Source organism: Salvelinus fontinalis, chromosome 10, assembly GCF_029448725.1.
Source record: "Salvelinus fontinalis isolate EN_2023a chromosome 10, ASM2944872v1, whole genome shotgun sequence".
Classification (NCBI taxonomy): domain Eukaryota; kingdom Metazoa; phylum Chordata; class Actinopteri; order Salmoniformes; family Salmonidae; genus Salvelinus; species Salvelinus fontinalis.
Genome location: NC_074674.1, coordinates 31,105,574 through 31,123,793, shown reverse-complemented (window position 1 = coordinate 31,123,793; position 18,220 = coordinate 31,105,574). Strand labels below are relative to the sequence as shown.

The 18,220-nt window shown below is 42.6% G+C and overlaps 1 protein-coding gene across 3 annotated transcripts in view; it reads right to left on the bottom strand.

The window, feature by feature from the left end:
* Positions 1–354: 354 nt before the first annotated feature.
* LOC129864005 (fibroblast growth factor 11-like) overlaps positions 355–18,220 on the bottom strand; it is a 102,839-nt gene continuing 84,973 nt past the window's right edge. For 2 of the 3 annotated variants that reach the window (XM_055936527.1, XM_055936525.1), the window contains 2 exons: positions 9,867–10,065; positions 355–9,720 (listed from right to left, as the gene is read on the bottom strand). In XM_055936527.1, the coding sequence (XP_055792502.1) occupies positions 9,536–9,720; positions 9,867–10,065 (384 nt within the window). In that variant the 3' untranslated portion in view covers positions 355–9,535. The remainder of the gene's footprint in view (positions 9,721–9,866; positions 10,066–18,220) is intronic. The other variant, XM_055936526.1, reaches the window with a different exon arrangement.

Sequence of the window (18,220 nt, the reverse complement as noted above, 5' to 3'; positions counted from 1 at the left end):
GGGCCGCGTAGGTTCCAGGGCTGCTCAGTGCTCAGCCAACAGGAGCTTCTGTCACCTGTCTCTCTCCAATCACCTGTGAGCACCTGCAGCTGTCATTACCATCTGGAACACACACACACACACACACAAACACACACACACACACACATACACATACACACACACGCACACGCACACGCACACGCCCACGCACACACACACACACAGAGAGAGAGACATATTTGTGTTTTCTTCACCTTGAGGTCTTGAAGTCTCACTGGTCAGCAGTCACACAACTAGTACCTGTAATCACTTAGCTTTAAGCTGTAAGTAATTTTGCACGTCACACAACAATAATCACCAAGGGACAATACGTACAATCATACAAATATATCTGTTTGTTTTATTGAATAATATTCTATAGTAAGACATCTCCTCTTGAGTCAGGTGTGAGTTACTATAGAAACAGGTCTGATGGTAAACATCTCCCATTGAGTCAGGTGTGAGTTACTATAGAAACAGGCCTGATGGTAAACATCTCCCATTGAGTCAGGTGTGAGTTACTATAGAAACAGGTCTGATGGTAAACATCTCTCATTGAGTCAGGTGTGAGTTACTATAGAAATGAACACAGGTCTGATGATAAGTATCTGTCCTCCAGTCAGGTGTGACAAACTATAGAAATGTCCACAGGTCTGACAGTAAACATCTCCACTCGAGTCAGATGTGAGTTACTATAGAAATATACACAGGTCTGATGGTAAACTCAGAGAGAGGGTGAGGAGAGGGGCCTGTGTGTCTCTAGTTACTGAAGAGGATGTGTCATCCCTTATCGTGGGAGTTGGTAAATGGTGGCGCATGCAAGTTATGAAAAGATTATCATGTCAACCTGGACTTGTTGTCCTTATTGCAGACTTCTGGACTGTTTAGCAGCCTGTTAGTCCTCCTTGCTGGCTGTTAATCCTTGCTGAAGACTGTTAGTCCTCCTTGCTGGCTGTTAATCCTTGCTGAAGACTGTTAGTCCTCCTTGCTGGCTGTTAATCCTTGCTGAAGACTGTTAGTCCTCCTTGCTGGCTGTTAATCCTTGCTGAAGACTGTTTGTCGTCCTTGTAAGTTGGTTGTCCCCATGGCAGATTGTTAGTCCTCGCTGCATTGTTATTACACTCTAGTCTTTTTGTTGTGGCTGCAGAGTTAGTAGATCCATCTCTACTCTATCGCCATGTAAAGTCACACCTGTGTTCATTGTCCCCTGGGAACAGTGGGAGGGGTCAAAGGAGTCAGCCCTTCTTTCATTGGCTCCATCTGTGCCAAGGCCCGTCTTATTACGTATGGCTCTTGTTGGAAGACGTCTGTAACTTTTGGAAGACAAGAGGAAAGGATTGAGATCAACCCAGAGCCGAGAGGAGAAAGGAGGTGGCGTGGTTAGTTTTTGGAAGACTTGTGTCACCCTAACCCTGAGCCCAGTGGGTGCTGAGACAGTCTGGTCATTGCTGGGAATGGCCATAACTGACTGACAGACAAGTCCCTCCAGGATTTCGCAGGGATGTTTTGTGATATTTTTGCGGGGGGAAATGTTTTATTTTGCTGCGGCAATTCTGATATTTTGCATGGCAATATGCAGTGATTTTGTCCAATTTGTTGTGAAAATGCGCTAACGAGGAAAAACGTTTGTTGGCGTGTAGCTTATTTTTTCTATATTTAACTGTGTAGCTTAATTGAACTAGATGTGGTAAATGTGCAGTGATTGGTTGGGATTGCAAGCCATCTTTTTGTACTGCGTATGGATCTGTTTTTTGCGATAATGCAATGATTTGACTCTTATGAGGAAATGGGGCTGTGATTGGTCAAATAATATGCTGGGAATTCTTGATTTTGCTAAAAAAATTGCGATCGCAGAATCCGGGAGGGACTGACAGACAGATCTATCTGGCCATTTGCATGTTTCCACATGCTGTTTTGCTCTGACTACATTTACAGTTTAGTGTTAAATCTCTTGCACCCTGTGTAACTCAATCACACTGTAGGATTCAGTGAGTGCATCATTTAGCATTCTGTGGGAATGATGCACCAGTGTCCTTACCACTTCAGCCCACCACAAAGCTTTTGTTCACCTACAAAACCCCACTGAAGGGAGGATTGGTATGAGTAAAGCAAAAACCTCCCTCCCTTAAGTCTCAATCAGAAATACATGACAAAGCAGAACAAAAGAAAACACAACAAGAAACATTTATCACATTCATTCTTCAAGATATTTTCTGAAAATATATCAACACAAGACCTCACATTTAACAGATATTTTTTACATACAGACATAGCTATATAGTAATATTTATATGAAACAATGAGCCAGGAGAGCACCATTCAAAGGATAAGTTTGTTCTAAATCCAATTTGTGTACAGTAGACTGACAGCCTCTATACTTTAAACATCCCTTTGGTCTTGGCAGTACCGTCAAGTCCTTCAGAAGAACCCCATAAGCGTTCATTATTATTATTATAACGTTTAGCCACTCTTTTTTCTTTGTATTATGAGAGTGGTGTTCCCCGTTTGACCCCAGTTTTATTTAAAACCTAAGACCAAGGTCCTTCAACCATCTAGAGTGCACTCTAGTGGAGTTCTATAGCAGTGAACTTCGAATAAATTCCCTGGTTTTCCCAACCAGAAACTTGGACCAAAGTGCCCGGAACTTTGCAACTGTAGACCCCACTGTCTCAGAAAAGGACGGTAAAGTACAGAAAAACCAGGCAGCTCAATGCATGGCCAGATCACACTGGCCAGTGGTAATGTTCCAGTTCTATTGGTCTGTTGGTCTCTAAAGTGTTTCATAAGATGGAGGAATATCTCCCAACACAGTTGTTGTGAAAGAGGCCACTTTGTCCGGTTTACAGGTTGGAATTGGACACCACTGCTCTGAGTTCATTATCAACAAACATGGTTTGCTCCCCCCTCTGCACCTAAGGGAAATTATTGCTCTCAACGCTAGACTATTGCTCTCCAGCTTGGCTTTTATTGAGTCTATTGATCGTCACTCTCATGCCCTCTTTTTCTATCTTTTCCTCTCTCTTGCTCTCCTTTTTCTCTCTCACACACTCATACACACATACAGATAGGTCATTACACTCACTCAGTCACTCTTACACACACCTACATGTACAAACACACACACACACATAGTGTGCTAGAGGGAAGGGCACTGGGCAGTAGACACATAGAACACTAGTTGGGGAGATTGAGCAGGAAATGAAGCGTGACTTCCAAACACATATGAGAGGGCATGTGTGAACCACATTCTCAATGTCACTACCCCTCCCTTCATGGGACCTGCTCTGTCTTAGGCATACACCTCACCAAATATTGATCTGCCGTTCATTCGCCGGGTTGGTTTTAGGGACCACTTGATGGTAGGCGGCAATCAGCGATTCTACATGTTTGCACTCTGTTTGCGAATTACAGCTGGCAGTCTGTTCAGAGGTGCTACGTACTCTAAGCTGGCGAACGCTACCGGTGTTTTTATTTTTGCCTCAACCAGGTAAAGATTTCTCTGGCATACTCTCAATATCAGAATCTAAGAGCCCTGCCTCACATTATATTTCAGAACTATTTAACTTTCTCTGTCTCACATTCTATATCAGAACTAGTGAACTTTCTTTGCTTCTCATTCTAACTCACAACTTTTTCTGTCTTACTTTCTCACTACTTTCTCTGTCTCACATTCTATCTCAGAACAATTGAACTTCCTCTGTCTCACATTCTATCTCAGAACTATTGAACTTTGTTTGTTTCACATTCTATCTCAGAACTATTGAACTTTCTCTGTTTCACATTCTATCTCAGAACTATTGAACTTCCTTTGTCTCACATTCTATCTCAGAACTATTGAACATCCTTTGTCTCACATTCTATCTCAGAACTATTGAACATCCTTTGTCTCACATTCTATCTCAGAACTATTGAACATCCTTTGTCTCACATTCTATCTCAGAACTATTGAACTTTCTCTGTCTCACATTCTATCTCAGAACTATTGAACTTTGTTTCATATTCTATCTCAGAACTATTGAACTTTGTTTGTTTCGTATTCTATCTCAGAACTATTGAACTTTCTCTGTCTCACATTCTATCTCCGAACTAATACAGTTTCTTCCTCATCCATTATAAATCAGCAAAGAACCCTCAGTTCCTAATATTAAGCCTAACCACAGAACCTTCTCAGATAATGTACGTGACGACCAAAACAAGCTTGATATTTTAGAACATGACTATATCTCAACGACTGCCTACATACTCTGATCCTCTTAGAACGTTCTCTAGACAGGTATTCCCAACCTGGGGCAATACCATCAGGGGTACGCCAAATAAAAATGTGATTCACATTAAAAAAAATAATATACAGTATATATATATATATACATATTTTAATAAAAAAATGAAAAGCAAGCTTCACATTTTCAAACAGTCCATATCTATTTTCCAACGGGGCTATACATTTGGGTGGGATTTTTTTCACTGCAAATACAGCTAGCCTTGCCAAATAATTAACATCCAATCACATTAACCGTTACTCTCTCGTGGGAATTCCACTAATGGTCCGTATGTAGCCAAATGTCGCTGCTGCTCCTTCCGTTTGAACAAAAATTGATAAATGGTTAAAAAAAGTAAGGCCCGCGTCCTTAGAGACACATACCAGCTTCACCTGCAGTACTACACCTGCACCTGTCGACGACACAAGTTGTTCTGCTTCCACGAGCACATCCAATGTTAGCATCAGTAATTCTACATTTGTTGTTAGCCCAGCTAGCATGGACACTGACAGTTGTGAATCTGATGTAGCCAAAGAGCTACTGCCCCCTTACCCGGGAAAGCACTGAACAACAGACCGGGACGTTGGACCATCGAAGAGGCACAAATATGATGAGAACTACATTGATTTGGGGTTCATTTATATCGGGAGTAGTGCCTTTCCTCAGCCACAGTGTTAAATATGCAAAAGTACTATCTCACAACTCGATGAAACCTTCACTCTTGCGCAAACATGTCTATTTGAAAAATAAGCCACAAGTTTTTTGAGCGAGAATTAAAACAGTGAGCTACCGAGTGGCTTGGACAGGCAAACCCCATACTATTGTGGAGGACTTAATTCTTCCTGCAGCCACGGATATGGCTCGGACAATGCTGGGGGAAAAGGCCCAAAAAACTATACAGACAATGCCTTCATCAAACAACACTGTTTCACGACTCATCAGTGACATGGCAGGAGATGTTTTGAAACAATTACTGCTTCACATACAAGCCAGTGAATTATATGCGTTACAGCTGGATGAGTCAACAGACGTGGCGGGCCTGGCACAGCTCCTTGTATATATCCGTTACGTTTATGGGGGGGTCAATTAAGGAAGACATCCTCTTCTGCAAACCACTTGAAACCAGGACAACAGGAGAGGATATTGTTTAAGTACTGGACAGCTTTGTGACATCAAATGGACTTTGGTGATCAAGATGTGTTGGTATCTGTACTGATGGCGCAAAAGCCATGACAGGGAGACATAGTGGAGTGGTAACGGGCGTGTAAGCAGTTGCTCCCGACGCCACTTGAGTACACTGCAGCATCTAGAGAGAGGCTCCTGCTGCCACGGGAATGCCTGACAGCTTGAAAGACGTTTTGGACACTACAGTGAAAATGGTTAACTTTGTTAAAACTTTGTTAAGGGCCCTGAACTCTTGTGTATTTTTTGCACTATGCAATGATATGGGAAGCGCCATGTAATGCTTTTACAGCATACAGAAGTACACTGGTTATTAAGGGGAAAAGTATTGACACGTTTTTTAAAATTGAGTGACAAGCTTAAAACTTCTTGCGAATATAGGGGGTGCTGTTTCGACTTAGCATAAATAAATTTAGGCTAGGCTATGCTAGTCAGCTTTTGTGTTGGGGGGGATCCCGGATCCGGGTTAGGGAGGCGTTAGAGGTTAAAGTTTTTTATACTGACCATAATTTTCACTTGTCTGACCTCGTGCATGATGACGAGTTTCTCACACGACCAGCCTGTCTGGGTGATGTTTTTTCTCACCTGAATGATCTGAATCCAGGATTACAGGGACTCTCCGCAACTATATTCAATTTGCGGGACAAAATTGAGACTATGATTAAGAAGTTGGAGCTCTTCTCTGTCTGCATTAACAAGGACAACACACAGGTCTTTCCATCATTGTATGATTTTTTTCAAGCTTACAAACAATGTCAAATGTGATATAGCAAAGCACCTGAGTGAGTTGGGTGCGCAATTACGCAGGTACTTTCCTGAAACGGATGACACAAACAACTGGATTCGTTATTCCCTTTCATTCCCTGCCTCCAGTCCACTTATCGATATCTGAACAAGAGAGCTTCATCGAAATTGCAACAAGCAACAAGAATTTAATCAGAAGCCACTGCCAGATTTCTGGATTTGGCTGCGCTCAGAGTAGCCTGCCTTGGCAAATCGCGCTGTTAAGACACTGATACCCTTTGCAATCAGGTACCTATGTGAGAGTGGATTCTCAGCCCTCACTAGCATGAAAACTAAACTAAATACAGGCACAGACTGTGTGTGGAAAATGATTTAAGACTGAGACTCTCTCCAATACAACCCAACATTGCAGAGTTATGTGCATCCTTTCTCATTAACCTGTGGTGAGTTATTCACAATTTTAGATGAACAATTAAGGTTTTATGTAAGATGGTTAAATAAAGAGCAAAATTATTGATTATTATTATATTATTATTTGTGCCCTGGTCCTATAAGTGCTCTTTGTCACTTCCCACGATCCGGTTTGTGACAAAAACTCACACTCATTCTTATGTTTAATAAATGTATCGTATAGTGTGTGTGTGGCAGGCTTACAATGATGGCAAAAAACAACATTTGAGAGTGCGCTGACCCTGGTGCTAGAGGAGGTACGCAGCTGGAGGTTGAATGTTTGAAGGGGTACGGGACTATAAAAGGTTTGGGATCCACTGCTCTAGACCATCTCAGACATACTCTCATCCTTAATAACATGCAGAAAACATCCATCTCACAGTCTTTACATTCTGGAACATTTGTATCTATTCTCCCTCTCTGTGTACGTTCTTCATCTTCTGTAATGTTGGTCAACATATTTACAGGCAGTCCACTGTGACTGGCTTTTTCGAAGCGGAATTCTCCAAGAGACTGTGGTATAAGTCTCCACATTGGCTGGATATTAAAGGAGGTCAGTGCAGTGCTGCTCTGTAATATATAATGGCATGCTATCTCACTTTAACAGCATAGTCGCCATGGCAGGAACATGCTACGCTGCTATGTACAAGGTCAGAAATGCCTTTCGGCATTTTACTGTACATATCCCCATGCATAGAAAAGAAACCTTCAGTACACTGGGCTGTTCCTGTGTATGTTGTTCTGTGCTGTTGTCCACGATTTGTTTTAGATGTTATTGCCTATTGATACCTGCACCACTCTCAGGCCAATAACAATACCGTGACAGTGCTGTGTTTGAAAGGTGGCCATTTGCCCCACAAATGTCACCTCCCCAGAGAAGGACATCACAAAGAGAGCCCTCCCAGTGCCCTATGTCCAGGATGAAGAACATTGCAGAAGTCACCTCCCACTCAACACACACACACACACAAACCCACACATGCACACACAGGCATACACACACAATGCACTCCCAAATTAAACTCACATATTCCCACAAACATCACTACACTGGGGGAAGAACACAATCACAAACAGCCACGCACACAAATAAATCCATATTTGCGAGTGGATTCCTCTGTGGTGATTTGATAAGGCTGGTGAGTGGATAAGGAGTGAGACGTCTGTAGAATAGTAAGTAGGTGCTCCAGCTCAGAGCCTCCTCAGGCTTTGATGTCAGCTTTAAACTCGGCTTTATGTCGACAACAGTTGCCAAGCAAAGGATACACTCAACAATCACTGGCATTACCTTTCAGGTGACAGAGAATCTAATCAATTTAACACAGTAGCATTCCTTTAAGTCCAATCCTTAACATTTCTCTGAAATACTGTATTATGGTGCATTATGGTCAACAAAAAAGAGCACCACAAGCTGAGTTAGGGAGGCTGGCAAATTGGGAGATTTTTAAGCAGGCGCATTCATAACCACTCACTCAGTAACTATCTCACACACTTGCAAAAAAGCTGACTTTCTCTTTTAACACAGCCCAGCTCTTAAAGAGACTCAAAACTGTACAAATATTGCAGAGACAAGTTAGAACGTTTTACATAAATGTAGGTGAATAATTCAAGCAATGATGGCTGTATTCCATAAAACCCCCTGGAAAGAACCTTCAAAGAGTTACATCATAATAACATAGCCTCATTTTGGGCCCAGAGGGTATTTAGCGCCATCACTCTCTCACATGCTCAGAGTCAGCGTGCTGAGCACAAACTGAAACCATCTCTGTCAGGCTACTGTTATGTGGACCAGACATGGCAGTCATGTACGAGTCGGGGCTCTCATAGTATTTTGGACATGGTGCTTTCATTGCTCCAGAAGGGCAAATGGCTATTCACTTCAGATAATGGAATACCCTGAAATTTCAGTCTGTGAGATTATTGCAAAGTTATACAGTAGTTGAATCATCATTATCACCATAATCACCGTAACCATTGTAATTTTCATTATTATTATTATCATCATCATCATCCTCATGATTTATTATCATAAACTTCTTCAGTTTCCTCCATCATTACCTTCCTCATTGTGATTGATCGTTAGAGAAATGAACTTTGAAAGAGGGAGCTGGAAAAGGTCATCTTGTAGCCTGTAGATATAACTCTGATCCCAAAAGGGCTTGCTTGACTTGTCTCTTTCAACAGATGATTTGGCTTTTTTGAAATTGATTTGCTGACTGCAGTTCAACAGACAGCCCTGCTATCAAATAGAAATAGATCCCCCCCTGATGTTGTCCAATAAAACATAATTTTGATCTCCAGCTGTGAGGTGTGTGATTTGCAGGTGGGCAGATGGTGGAGGCCAGGCATAGTCACACTTTCACCACGGTGATTGCCATTAATTAGAAGAGTGGACTCGAGAATAGTAATTATGATGACATGAAGTGATTATTGTTACACACCTCTCTCTCACACATACACACAGACACAATTCACACTCGCACATCAAAATACAACAATTAGAAAAAGTGTGTGCGCGAGTGGAGGTGATTCCTGGAAACTAGAACAGGTGATGGGAAGGCAGAGAGATTATACAGGCTGTGCCTTTGGTAGTTAGTGTGCTAGAGGAGAAGGGGTAAAGGTGATTGACAGGGAGGAAGGGTGGTGGTGCTGACTTGGGCCCTAGTCTATCTTCCTCGCTGGTGGCAGGTGAGAGGAATTCCTCTGAGACCCAGACCTGATGGGCTGTTGACCCCTGACACTTCATCATGGTGCAGCCCAGTGCACTTCTGGCGAAAGGGGGCCATTCCTCCAGCCAGCCCAAGTGCATGATGGGCGATTAAGTCCCTATTAAGGTATCAGTGTCACTGCTGCCCCTCCCCCACCATCGGTCCCCTGTGCTACGAGGCATCAGCCTTGGGGGCTTTTTTTTCTTTCCTGCAGTTCTTGATGGAGAAAGTTCTTTCATGACGTTCTTCTGACGTCTTCAATGTCTTCCGGGCAGGGCCTTCTTTCTCTTTCTCTTTCTCTTTCTCTTTCTGTTCGTTGACTAGCACGTGTAGCGATGGCTCCTTATACATGGCAACTGTGGGGCAGATAAGGGAAACAGTTGAAGCGTCCAATGGTGAACATAAGCATCATGCAACGTTTATAATAACTTTATACGTTTCTGATATATCCCTGTTTAGTAAAGAATTCAGCACAGCATGGACAGGTGGGCATGTGACCAACCTTCTATAACTTTAGGCAGGAAGTGTGCAGCACCTTTGGTCTTCTTCACCCGGTTGCCCTTCATGACTTGTCCGTCGCGGTTGATACCGATATACCAGGAGCGACCCGACTGGCTCTGTCTGTAGAGCATGGAGGAGTACGTCACGTAGTAGTTCTCAAACACACTCTCCTTGAACTTACACTCTGGAGTGAAGTGTTCCTAAAGAGAAGGATAGAGAGAGAGAAAGAGACTGTCACATTAACAAACTAAAACAAACATCATGAGAGGAACTGCTATACACATTCAGTCAACACTGAAACACAAACAGACATTCATACAAATGTATGCATAGTATGTGCTCACACATACTGTACGCATGCATGCACAAGCTCAGTGAAAAACAGATTAATTATGAAAGTTGTGTCTAAGGGGAATCGAAGTGAAAGATAGGACTCTATGTGTATTCATGTTTCTTTGAAAGCGAGAACATCCTGGTCTTTGGGGAGAAGAGTGTGGAGTGATTTCACTCGTAGTGAGGCATTACATGATAGCATCAGTGGTACAAACTGAACACATCCCTCTAAGGTACAGCAGAAGAGACAAACCACTGGGAAATACACCTACAAATACAAACACATAGTATGCAATTTAACACATTTACACACATTAAGGTATTTTGGAAGTACATGAAAGTTCACAGGCAGAACAAATGGTTCAAATGGAAGTCCCTTTCAACCTTCAAATTCAAAAATTAAATCCAGAGCATTCACACTGTCCTACTAGGTGACAGTGAACACACAGCAGCACCCACGGCCTCCAAAGTTAAATGTTTCCAACAGTTAGGACCCAGTTATTGGCTGTTAGCACATATCCCCAGTACCCACACCAGTACTTAACCCTCCTACCTCTAGCACTAACATAAGGACCATTAAACCCTGCAGAATGTTGCCTGGTGATTGTAACCACTAGCGACAGGTATACATCTCTCTTAGTCACCGTCAGGGTCCTTCCCCTGTCAGAGAGCAAACCCAATCTGCATGATTGATTTAGTGAGAGCAGCAGGGCAGAAACAGCTGACTGGATACTTTCTCTGAGACTTAGGGAGATTGGTGGAGATGGAGGACTCATCAGGGATGAAGGAGCTCCATGGTCACACATTCACAGATCATCACCTCTCACCTTCAAGGTGCTGTGGCATGCATGTCTGGGAAAGCCAATCACGTGCTGCATCTATGCGTGGTACCATACCCTTGCCCACCCCCCATCCCCCTATTCTCTGTCGTAGCCCCGGTACCACCACAGCCCCACCCCTGTTCTCTATCGTACCCCCGGTACCACCTTTTCTGTCGTATCCCCAATACCACCCCAGCCCCACCCCTGCTCTCTATCGTACCCCCAGTACCACCCCAGCCCCACCCCTGTTCTCTATCGTACCTCCAGACCACCCCAGCCCCACCCCTGTTCTCTATCGTACCCCAGTACCATCCCAGCCCTGCTTACCTATAGGCACATTCCACCTCTACATCACAGAGTTATTTATAGATCTTCTGACAAGTCTGATATCTTCAGCTGCACTCACACACACCAGAGGAGATCAATAGATGATCTGCTTCATTCATTAGTAATCAGGCTGGAGGAGAGGGAGAGAGGGAACGAGAGAAGGAGAGGTAGGGAGAGAGGAAGAGAGAGTGAGATGTAGGGAGGTAGGGAGAGAGAGGGAGATGTAGGGAGAGAGGGAGAGAGGGAGGGATGTAGGGAGGTAGGGAGAGAGATGGAGAGGTAGGGAGAGAGGGGGAGAGAGAGGGAGCGGTAGGGAGAGAGGGAGCGGGAGAGGTAAGGAGAGAAGGAGAGGTAGGGAGAGAGGGAGAGAGAAGGGCAAGAGAGGCCTGCTCCCCTGGACCTGCAGGGGAAAACAGTGCACGAAGGAATTTTCAATGAGTCTCCAATCACCATAACCCAGGACCCCACCACCAACCTATGTGTCACCATAACCCAAAACTAAACCTCTGATCATCACCCAGCATTATCACCCATCACTAAGACCTAGATTACCTTACATTCTGAAATGACCCTCATGGTAACAAACTTCGTTCTCAGAAATTATACCTTCAGAAAAACCCACAAGGCGACTTCTGAACATTACCATGTTGATAATCCTTGATGAATTCTGTGGAACAATCCTTATGATAACCCACTTCCTCATTATAACATCTATCTAACAGCATTTTTTTGCCAGGCGTCTCCCTAGGATTCCTGGCAAGATGTCAGCAGAGAGGAATTACCCTGATCATAACCGGCTGCTAAACCCCTGAACTAATCATCCTGATAACCCCCAACTCAGCTACCATGGCTGCTACAGTATATCTAACTCACACAGCCTAGTTTCTGTAATTACCATGCCTTTAATCCATGACTCAGCCTCAAGGTAACCCACTATCTATCTTTGCAGGATGGTAGAGGACTCCCCATGACGTGACCTTCAAACCTCCACTGATTTAGCCTCTACCTTTGAGCCCACCTTAATAAGAACCAGTTGAGTAAATAACTCCTGAGTGTGTGTGGAACCTGACAGGGAGGGTCACCCTTTTTAAGTGCAGAAGGGGGACATTTTCATTTAAAGATGAGTGCTTGGACTAAAGTATAAAATGAAATAAAAATCTCATCCTTCACTGGTGACTTATTGACTGACTCAGGCAGGTTCCTTTCCCTGCATCTCCAGCCAGAATGAATTCTAATGAAAGCCTACGAGAGAGGTAATATCCAGCGTCCGTGCAGAGAATCCTGAGGATGGGTAGAACCTCTTTATCATGCAAAGAAGTATCCCTACCTTCCCCTCCCCCTCTCTCCTCCTCTACCTCCTTCTCCCTCAGCCAGCCCTTGTGTCTGATTACATCTATTCTACCTGCTCTAGAAAGCTTAACTCCTAACACCACCGTATGCTACGCTGCTCTGCTCTCCTGGAGCAATAATCAAGCCAAGGACTCAGACCAGGGGCTAGCACACCAGGTAGCTACTAGCTACACTTAACAATGTTTACACAACCTTTCAGATCAATTGGTGTAGCTGGTACCTCTTCTCCAGCCATGCAGTTGGGTCCATTCATACAGGTTCATAGTGTGGGAGTTCTATCCCACTTTTAATTTGAGGTCTATTTTAACACTGAAAAAGCTGTTTCTAAATTAAGTTAAAATATCAATGTGACATTATTACATACAAAGATATACCATGACATTTAAAATTATAAATGTAATAAAACAACAAACTTTTCTATGTAGTTTTTATGACATGCGCCCCATTAAAAGACCGGTAGCCGCCCGGTGGCCTTCACATGTGTAGCTTGTTGTTTATGTTTGCCAATCAAAGAGTCAAGACAGGCACTGTTATACTGTATGGGATGATACAAAGTTAGCTAGTCTTGGTAGTAGCCAAGTTGCCTTGGCTACTGCATCTCTCCCTCTGTCTGCTCCTCCCATTGCACACACACCGGCCCCTCCGCAGCTGCAGCAATAGAGCACCAGCCTCTCTCTCTTGCACAGCAGTGCTCACATTAAAACCGTACCTAAAAAAAATATATGAATTTTGAATATCTAGATATGCAACAAAAATGTACGATACTGTTCGAATAGTGAAATTATTCAAATGCCCGTTCCCTAGCTAAAAGTTAGACTGAGGTACTGTTTCCTTGGCTTAGTCCTCTGTATTGCCACCAGGGGTCGTAGTGACACATTAGGCAGTCCTGCATGTGTCTGTTGATCACCCCCAGCAGTCCCTGGGTAATCTAGGGCCTTTTCCCTTTCCCTGTCTCCTCCATCCTCTGTGACCCGGAAACCGATAATTGGTCAAGTGGTCAAGTAGAGTGTCAATTCGTTAGTAGGTGAACGGAAGAGTGTCCTCCTCGATAGCCATCTTTCATCGAGGAAGTCATGTGTATCCTACCTAGGTCCTTCGCAGAAGAGTTTTTTTAATTAAACCCCTCTGAATCAGCTTTTGTTTTGTGAGAGGAGAAAAGCATGCAAACGTTTAAAAACAATATGCTACTTATAGTTTCATCTAGAAAATGTTTTTACACAACTAATTAATTTGTTTTATCACTTTACACATTAATTTTGGGCTACACCAATGTAAACTTCAATTACCTGATTTCATACAAGCACATTTTCGTTCACATTCTCTCTCCTCGCCGGCTCTCCTCGATTACCTTTGACATTTTTCAAAAATAGGAAAGAGAGAGGACGGAGTAGAGAGGACACAGGAGTTGAGCAAATCCAATTAAGAAAAGGCCTAGGATATGCTGTGAAATCTGCCTATCTGCAGTAATCGCGCCATGTTTCCATGCTGCTGCATTAACACTGCAGCAGCAACCCCCTTCAGATCGTAACTTTCACTGACTCTCCTAATGGGTCTTTCCTCTGGCTGTGTGTGTGTGTGTGTGTGTGTGTGTGTGTGTGTGTGTGTGTGTGTGTGTGTGTGTGTGTGTGTGTGTGTGTGTGTGTTTCGAAGTGTGCAGAAGCGAGGGACACCTGCACATGTTGTTGATGCCTTTAGAACCAGGTGCAGATGTTCTGTGACATGGCACATTACATAAGTCAATAAGGCATGGATACACTTTTAACCCCTAGAGTCGTTTGATGCACCCGTATGTTACACAGTTAAGCCATTTTGAATATTGAATAGTTCCCCGTTCTACACAAGAGGATCTGGACAAGAAAATCGTCACAACAATGTCTGTAAAACCCAAACCATTAGAGCTACAAACGAGTAAGTCACCACCATCGAAAGATGAGACTATCAGTTGTTTTGTTCCACGACGCACACAAGTTTCAGGGGAGTCATCTGAAGGTAACCCAGTAACGGGCTGTAAAAAAGGCAGAAAGTGCATAGGAGGTAAAAAGTTCCACGAATAACGTGACCAAGCATCTTCAGTTTTCTTATATCGTTCATATATAGGACAGACACTTCAAAACCTTCTTCCTTTTGGACTGTCTGTTTTGCCATGTACAAATATGTTATTCAATGCGTTTCTAAGGGCTATAGCAGTAAAGGCCACATTTTTTTATATAAATGCTCTATATACCTAAAATTCCAAATAAAATGGCTAAATGATACATTTTATGACCGTCTAAAAACAATTCTATATGTTAGCTTAGTAGATATTGTGGTCTAAGGGCTTAACCACATGGCCCTTCTCTAGTGGTTTATGATGCCACGGCCTGGTATGATGTGTGTGCGACAACTGAGCAGAGTGGGTGGGGTCTAGGGGATGTGTAGTGATGTCTACTGGCTAATCTACTGTACAGCTGTCTCTGGGTTGGTTGACATGTGGAGAATCTGTTGATGTGATTCACGTGGGAGGGGAGTGGCAGCTGTGACCACACACCGAACTCTCATCCCTTTATTCCTCCATTTGTCATCCCCTGCTCAATGTCCCGTTTATGGGAGAGAGAGATCGGAGGGAGATTGAGAGCGGGAGAAAGATAGAGAGATATTGTACTTGTGATGTTTCTGTGTTTCATAAAAAAGGGTGTCCTTCTCTGCATGTGTATTGGGTTTTTAAGTGTATGTGTGTGTGTGTATGTGTGTGTGTGTGTTGTGAACAAAGAGCATTGCTGACAAATGTAGCAGGGCTGTGGAATTTACCTAAGACTATCACAAAGACTAGAACAATGGCTGTCACTGGTGCTGCAGGCAAGTCTACATCTCTTACTTAGTACTTAGTATCTTAGCAGAGAGCCTTGGTGCTGGACTAATGATAAATGAATAGAAAGAAGGAACCCTGCCTGCAGACAGTATTACTTCTAGCTAAGTGCACTTAATTGCTTGGCTGGCAACATGTCTCCCTCTGTATCATTCCATTTCTCTCTACCTCATCCCTTCTTTCTCTATCCCTGCAGTTTTGTCCGATTACTCTTCTCTTTCCTGTTATTTCTCCCCCATTGTGATGGAGATGATGCTCCCTGGCTGGCTGTGTTGTCCTGCATCTCAATGCAGCCCTCAAAGGTGAAGAATGTACTACACAGCCATTTATCAGGAAAGGTCTCTCTCACGCACACGCACACGCACACGCACACAAACGTCCACATGCCCGAACACCACATAACAGTGATTTATATTTACAAACATAATAACAATTACTCATACAAGCACAAGCACACACACCATACACAAACACTATTAACCCACACACACAACATCCACTACACAAATACACAAAAGCACTAAATATACACTGAGTGTACAAAACATTAAAAACACTATTTTTAAAAATGTTTAATTTTTATTTATTTATTGAATATCCAAAACATACAATATACTTGCAGTGAAGCCGCTCAACAACTACGTCACACCAGTCATCCAACAGACTCCCATTCAGAGCAACACACAGAAGCATCCAGGGTCAACACCCTGCTCAGGGGCACATCAAAGATCTCCCACAAGGCCCCCCCAAAAAACGGGAACGCGAACCCGCCAAGATCTCCCCCCATAGTTTCTCATAGCTGTCCCTCAACCATCCGAGACCCATCCCACAGTCACCCCCCAACCAATATATTTTTTTAAAATAAAATAAAATAATAAAATAGATAATTAATTCCATTCCCCACACCCAAGAACCCCCCCACCAATGCACCAACACCCAAGAAAATGAACTCATGAGAAAAAAGAAAAAGACAAAAGTAAACAGAAAACAGTGAGAAAAAAACAAAGACATCAAGGACAACTAAAATCATAACAGCAAGGCCAACTGTATATGTTTGAGTGTATGTCTGGCACTATTTACATATGTGTGTGTCCGTGTATGTGTGTATTTGAATGAAAGTGTGTGTATATGCATGTGTACAAACACCAGCATCAGCCTCATTTGTAAACAATTGTGGAAAAATTACTTACAGTATGTCATGCACAAAGTAGATGTCCTAACCGACTTGCCAAACTATAGTTTGTTAACAAGACATTTGTGGAGTGGTTGAAAAACGAGTTTTAATGACTCCAACCTAAGTGTATGTAAACTTCCGACTTCAACTGTATGTTGTATTCCTTTTCCTTTAGCCACGTAAAGACTGATCTTCTTTTTTAATAATCTGCTAAACTGTTACAATTATAACTGGCTATACTTATTTCACCCCTTACCATAACTAGATACTATTCTCAGTCTAAATTGACCATAACTAGTGCTTGTAAAGTTACTGCCACCAGAGGTATTATGATGGTCAAAACTAGAGCTTTCAAACGTCTGATATTTAGGATTGAAGAAATAGTTTCTAGAAATATATGTTTTATTCCCTTGCCTGTTTGCCTGTGAGCCAATGCCACAGATGTTTGAAAATTGAGACAAGATATGTGTGTAGTAAATCTGAGTGAGTTAATGTGTATGATATTGGATGTGATTTAGTGAGAGTGTGTACGATGTCTGTATAAGAGTAAGACTGTAATGTGTGATGTCCAAATAAATAATAACCCCGCCAATTTGCATGGTTGAGTGTCTATGTGTGTAACATGTAGTGCGTATAGCCTTAATATTCATGATGATAATTGTAATCCATATCATATCACAATCATAGTTGATTCATAATTACCTTAAACATAATTAAAAAACACATCCCAGCATTTCCATAGCAATTGACGTTTCACATGATTATGAAAGAGACCTTGTATTACTATTGTAAAGGCAGTCAATGTTGTTCTCCCCCTTAGACGAGAAGGAGCATGGATAGGACCAAGATGCGGATTGAGGGAAATAAGCCATCTTTTAATGACACCAGCAAACAAGACACTACAACACTACAAAACAACAAATGTGACTAACCTTCAACCGTCCTGTGAGGACACAGGAACAAACACCCACAAAACCCCAGTGAAACCCTGGCTGCCTTAGTATGACTCTCAATTAGAGACAAACGATACACACCTGTCTCTAATTGAGAATCATACCAGGCCGAACACAAAAACCAACCTAGAAATACAAAACATAGACTGCCCACCCAAAACACACGCCCTGACCAAAAACACATACAAAAACAACATAAAACAGGTCAGGACCGTTACAACTATAGAGACGGCTTCACTACAGTACAAATGTATTCCGTACAATATGTTATTATTCCCCAATGTCCCTATTCTGATATCGTCCTCTTACTTGTTATAAACATATATAAACATGTAGACAAAGACATAGAAAAGATAAACAAACAAGAAACATATAAAATTATAGAACAGTTCTCGACAATAGAGAGAGAGGTGAGAGACGGAGAGAAGAGAAGAGAAAAGAGAGAAAGAGAGAGCCAGAGAAGAGGGCGAGATCAAGTGTGTATGTGTATGTATTAGTCCGTATGTGTAAGTGAACATGTAACTGAGTACGTGTGTGTTCATATCCACTTCA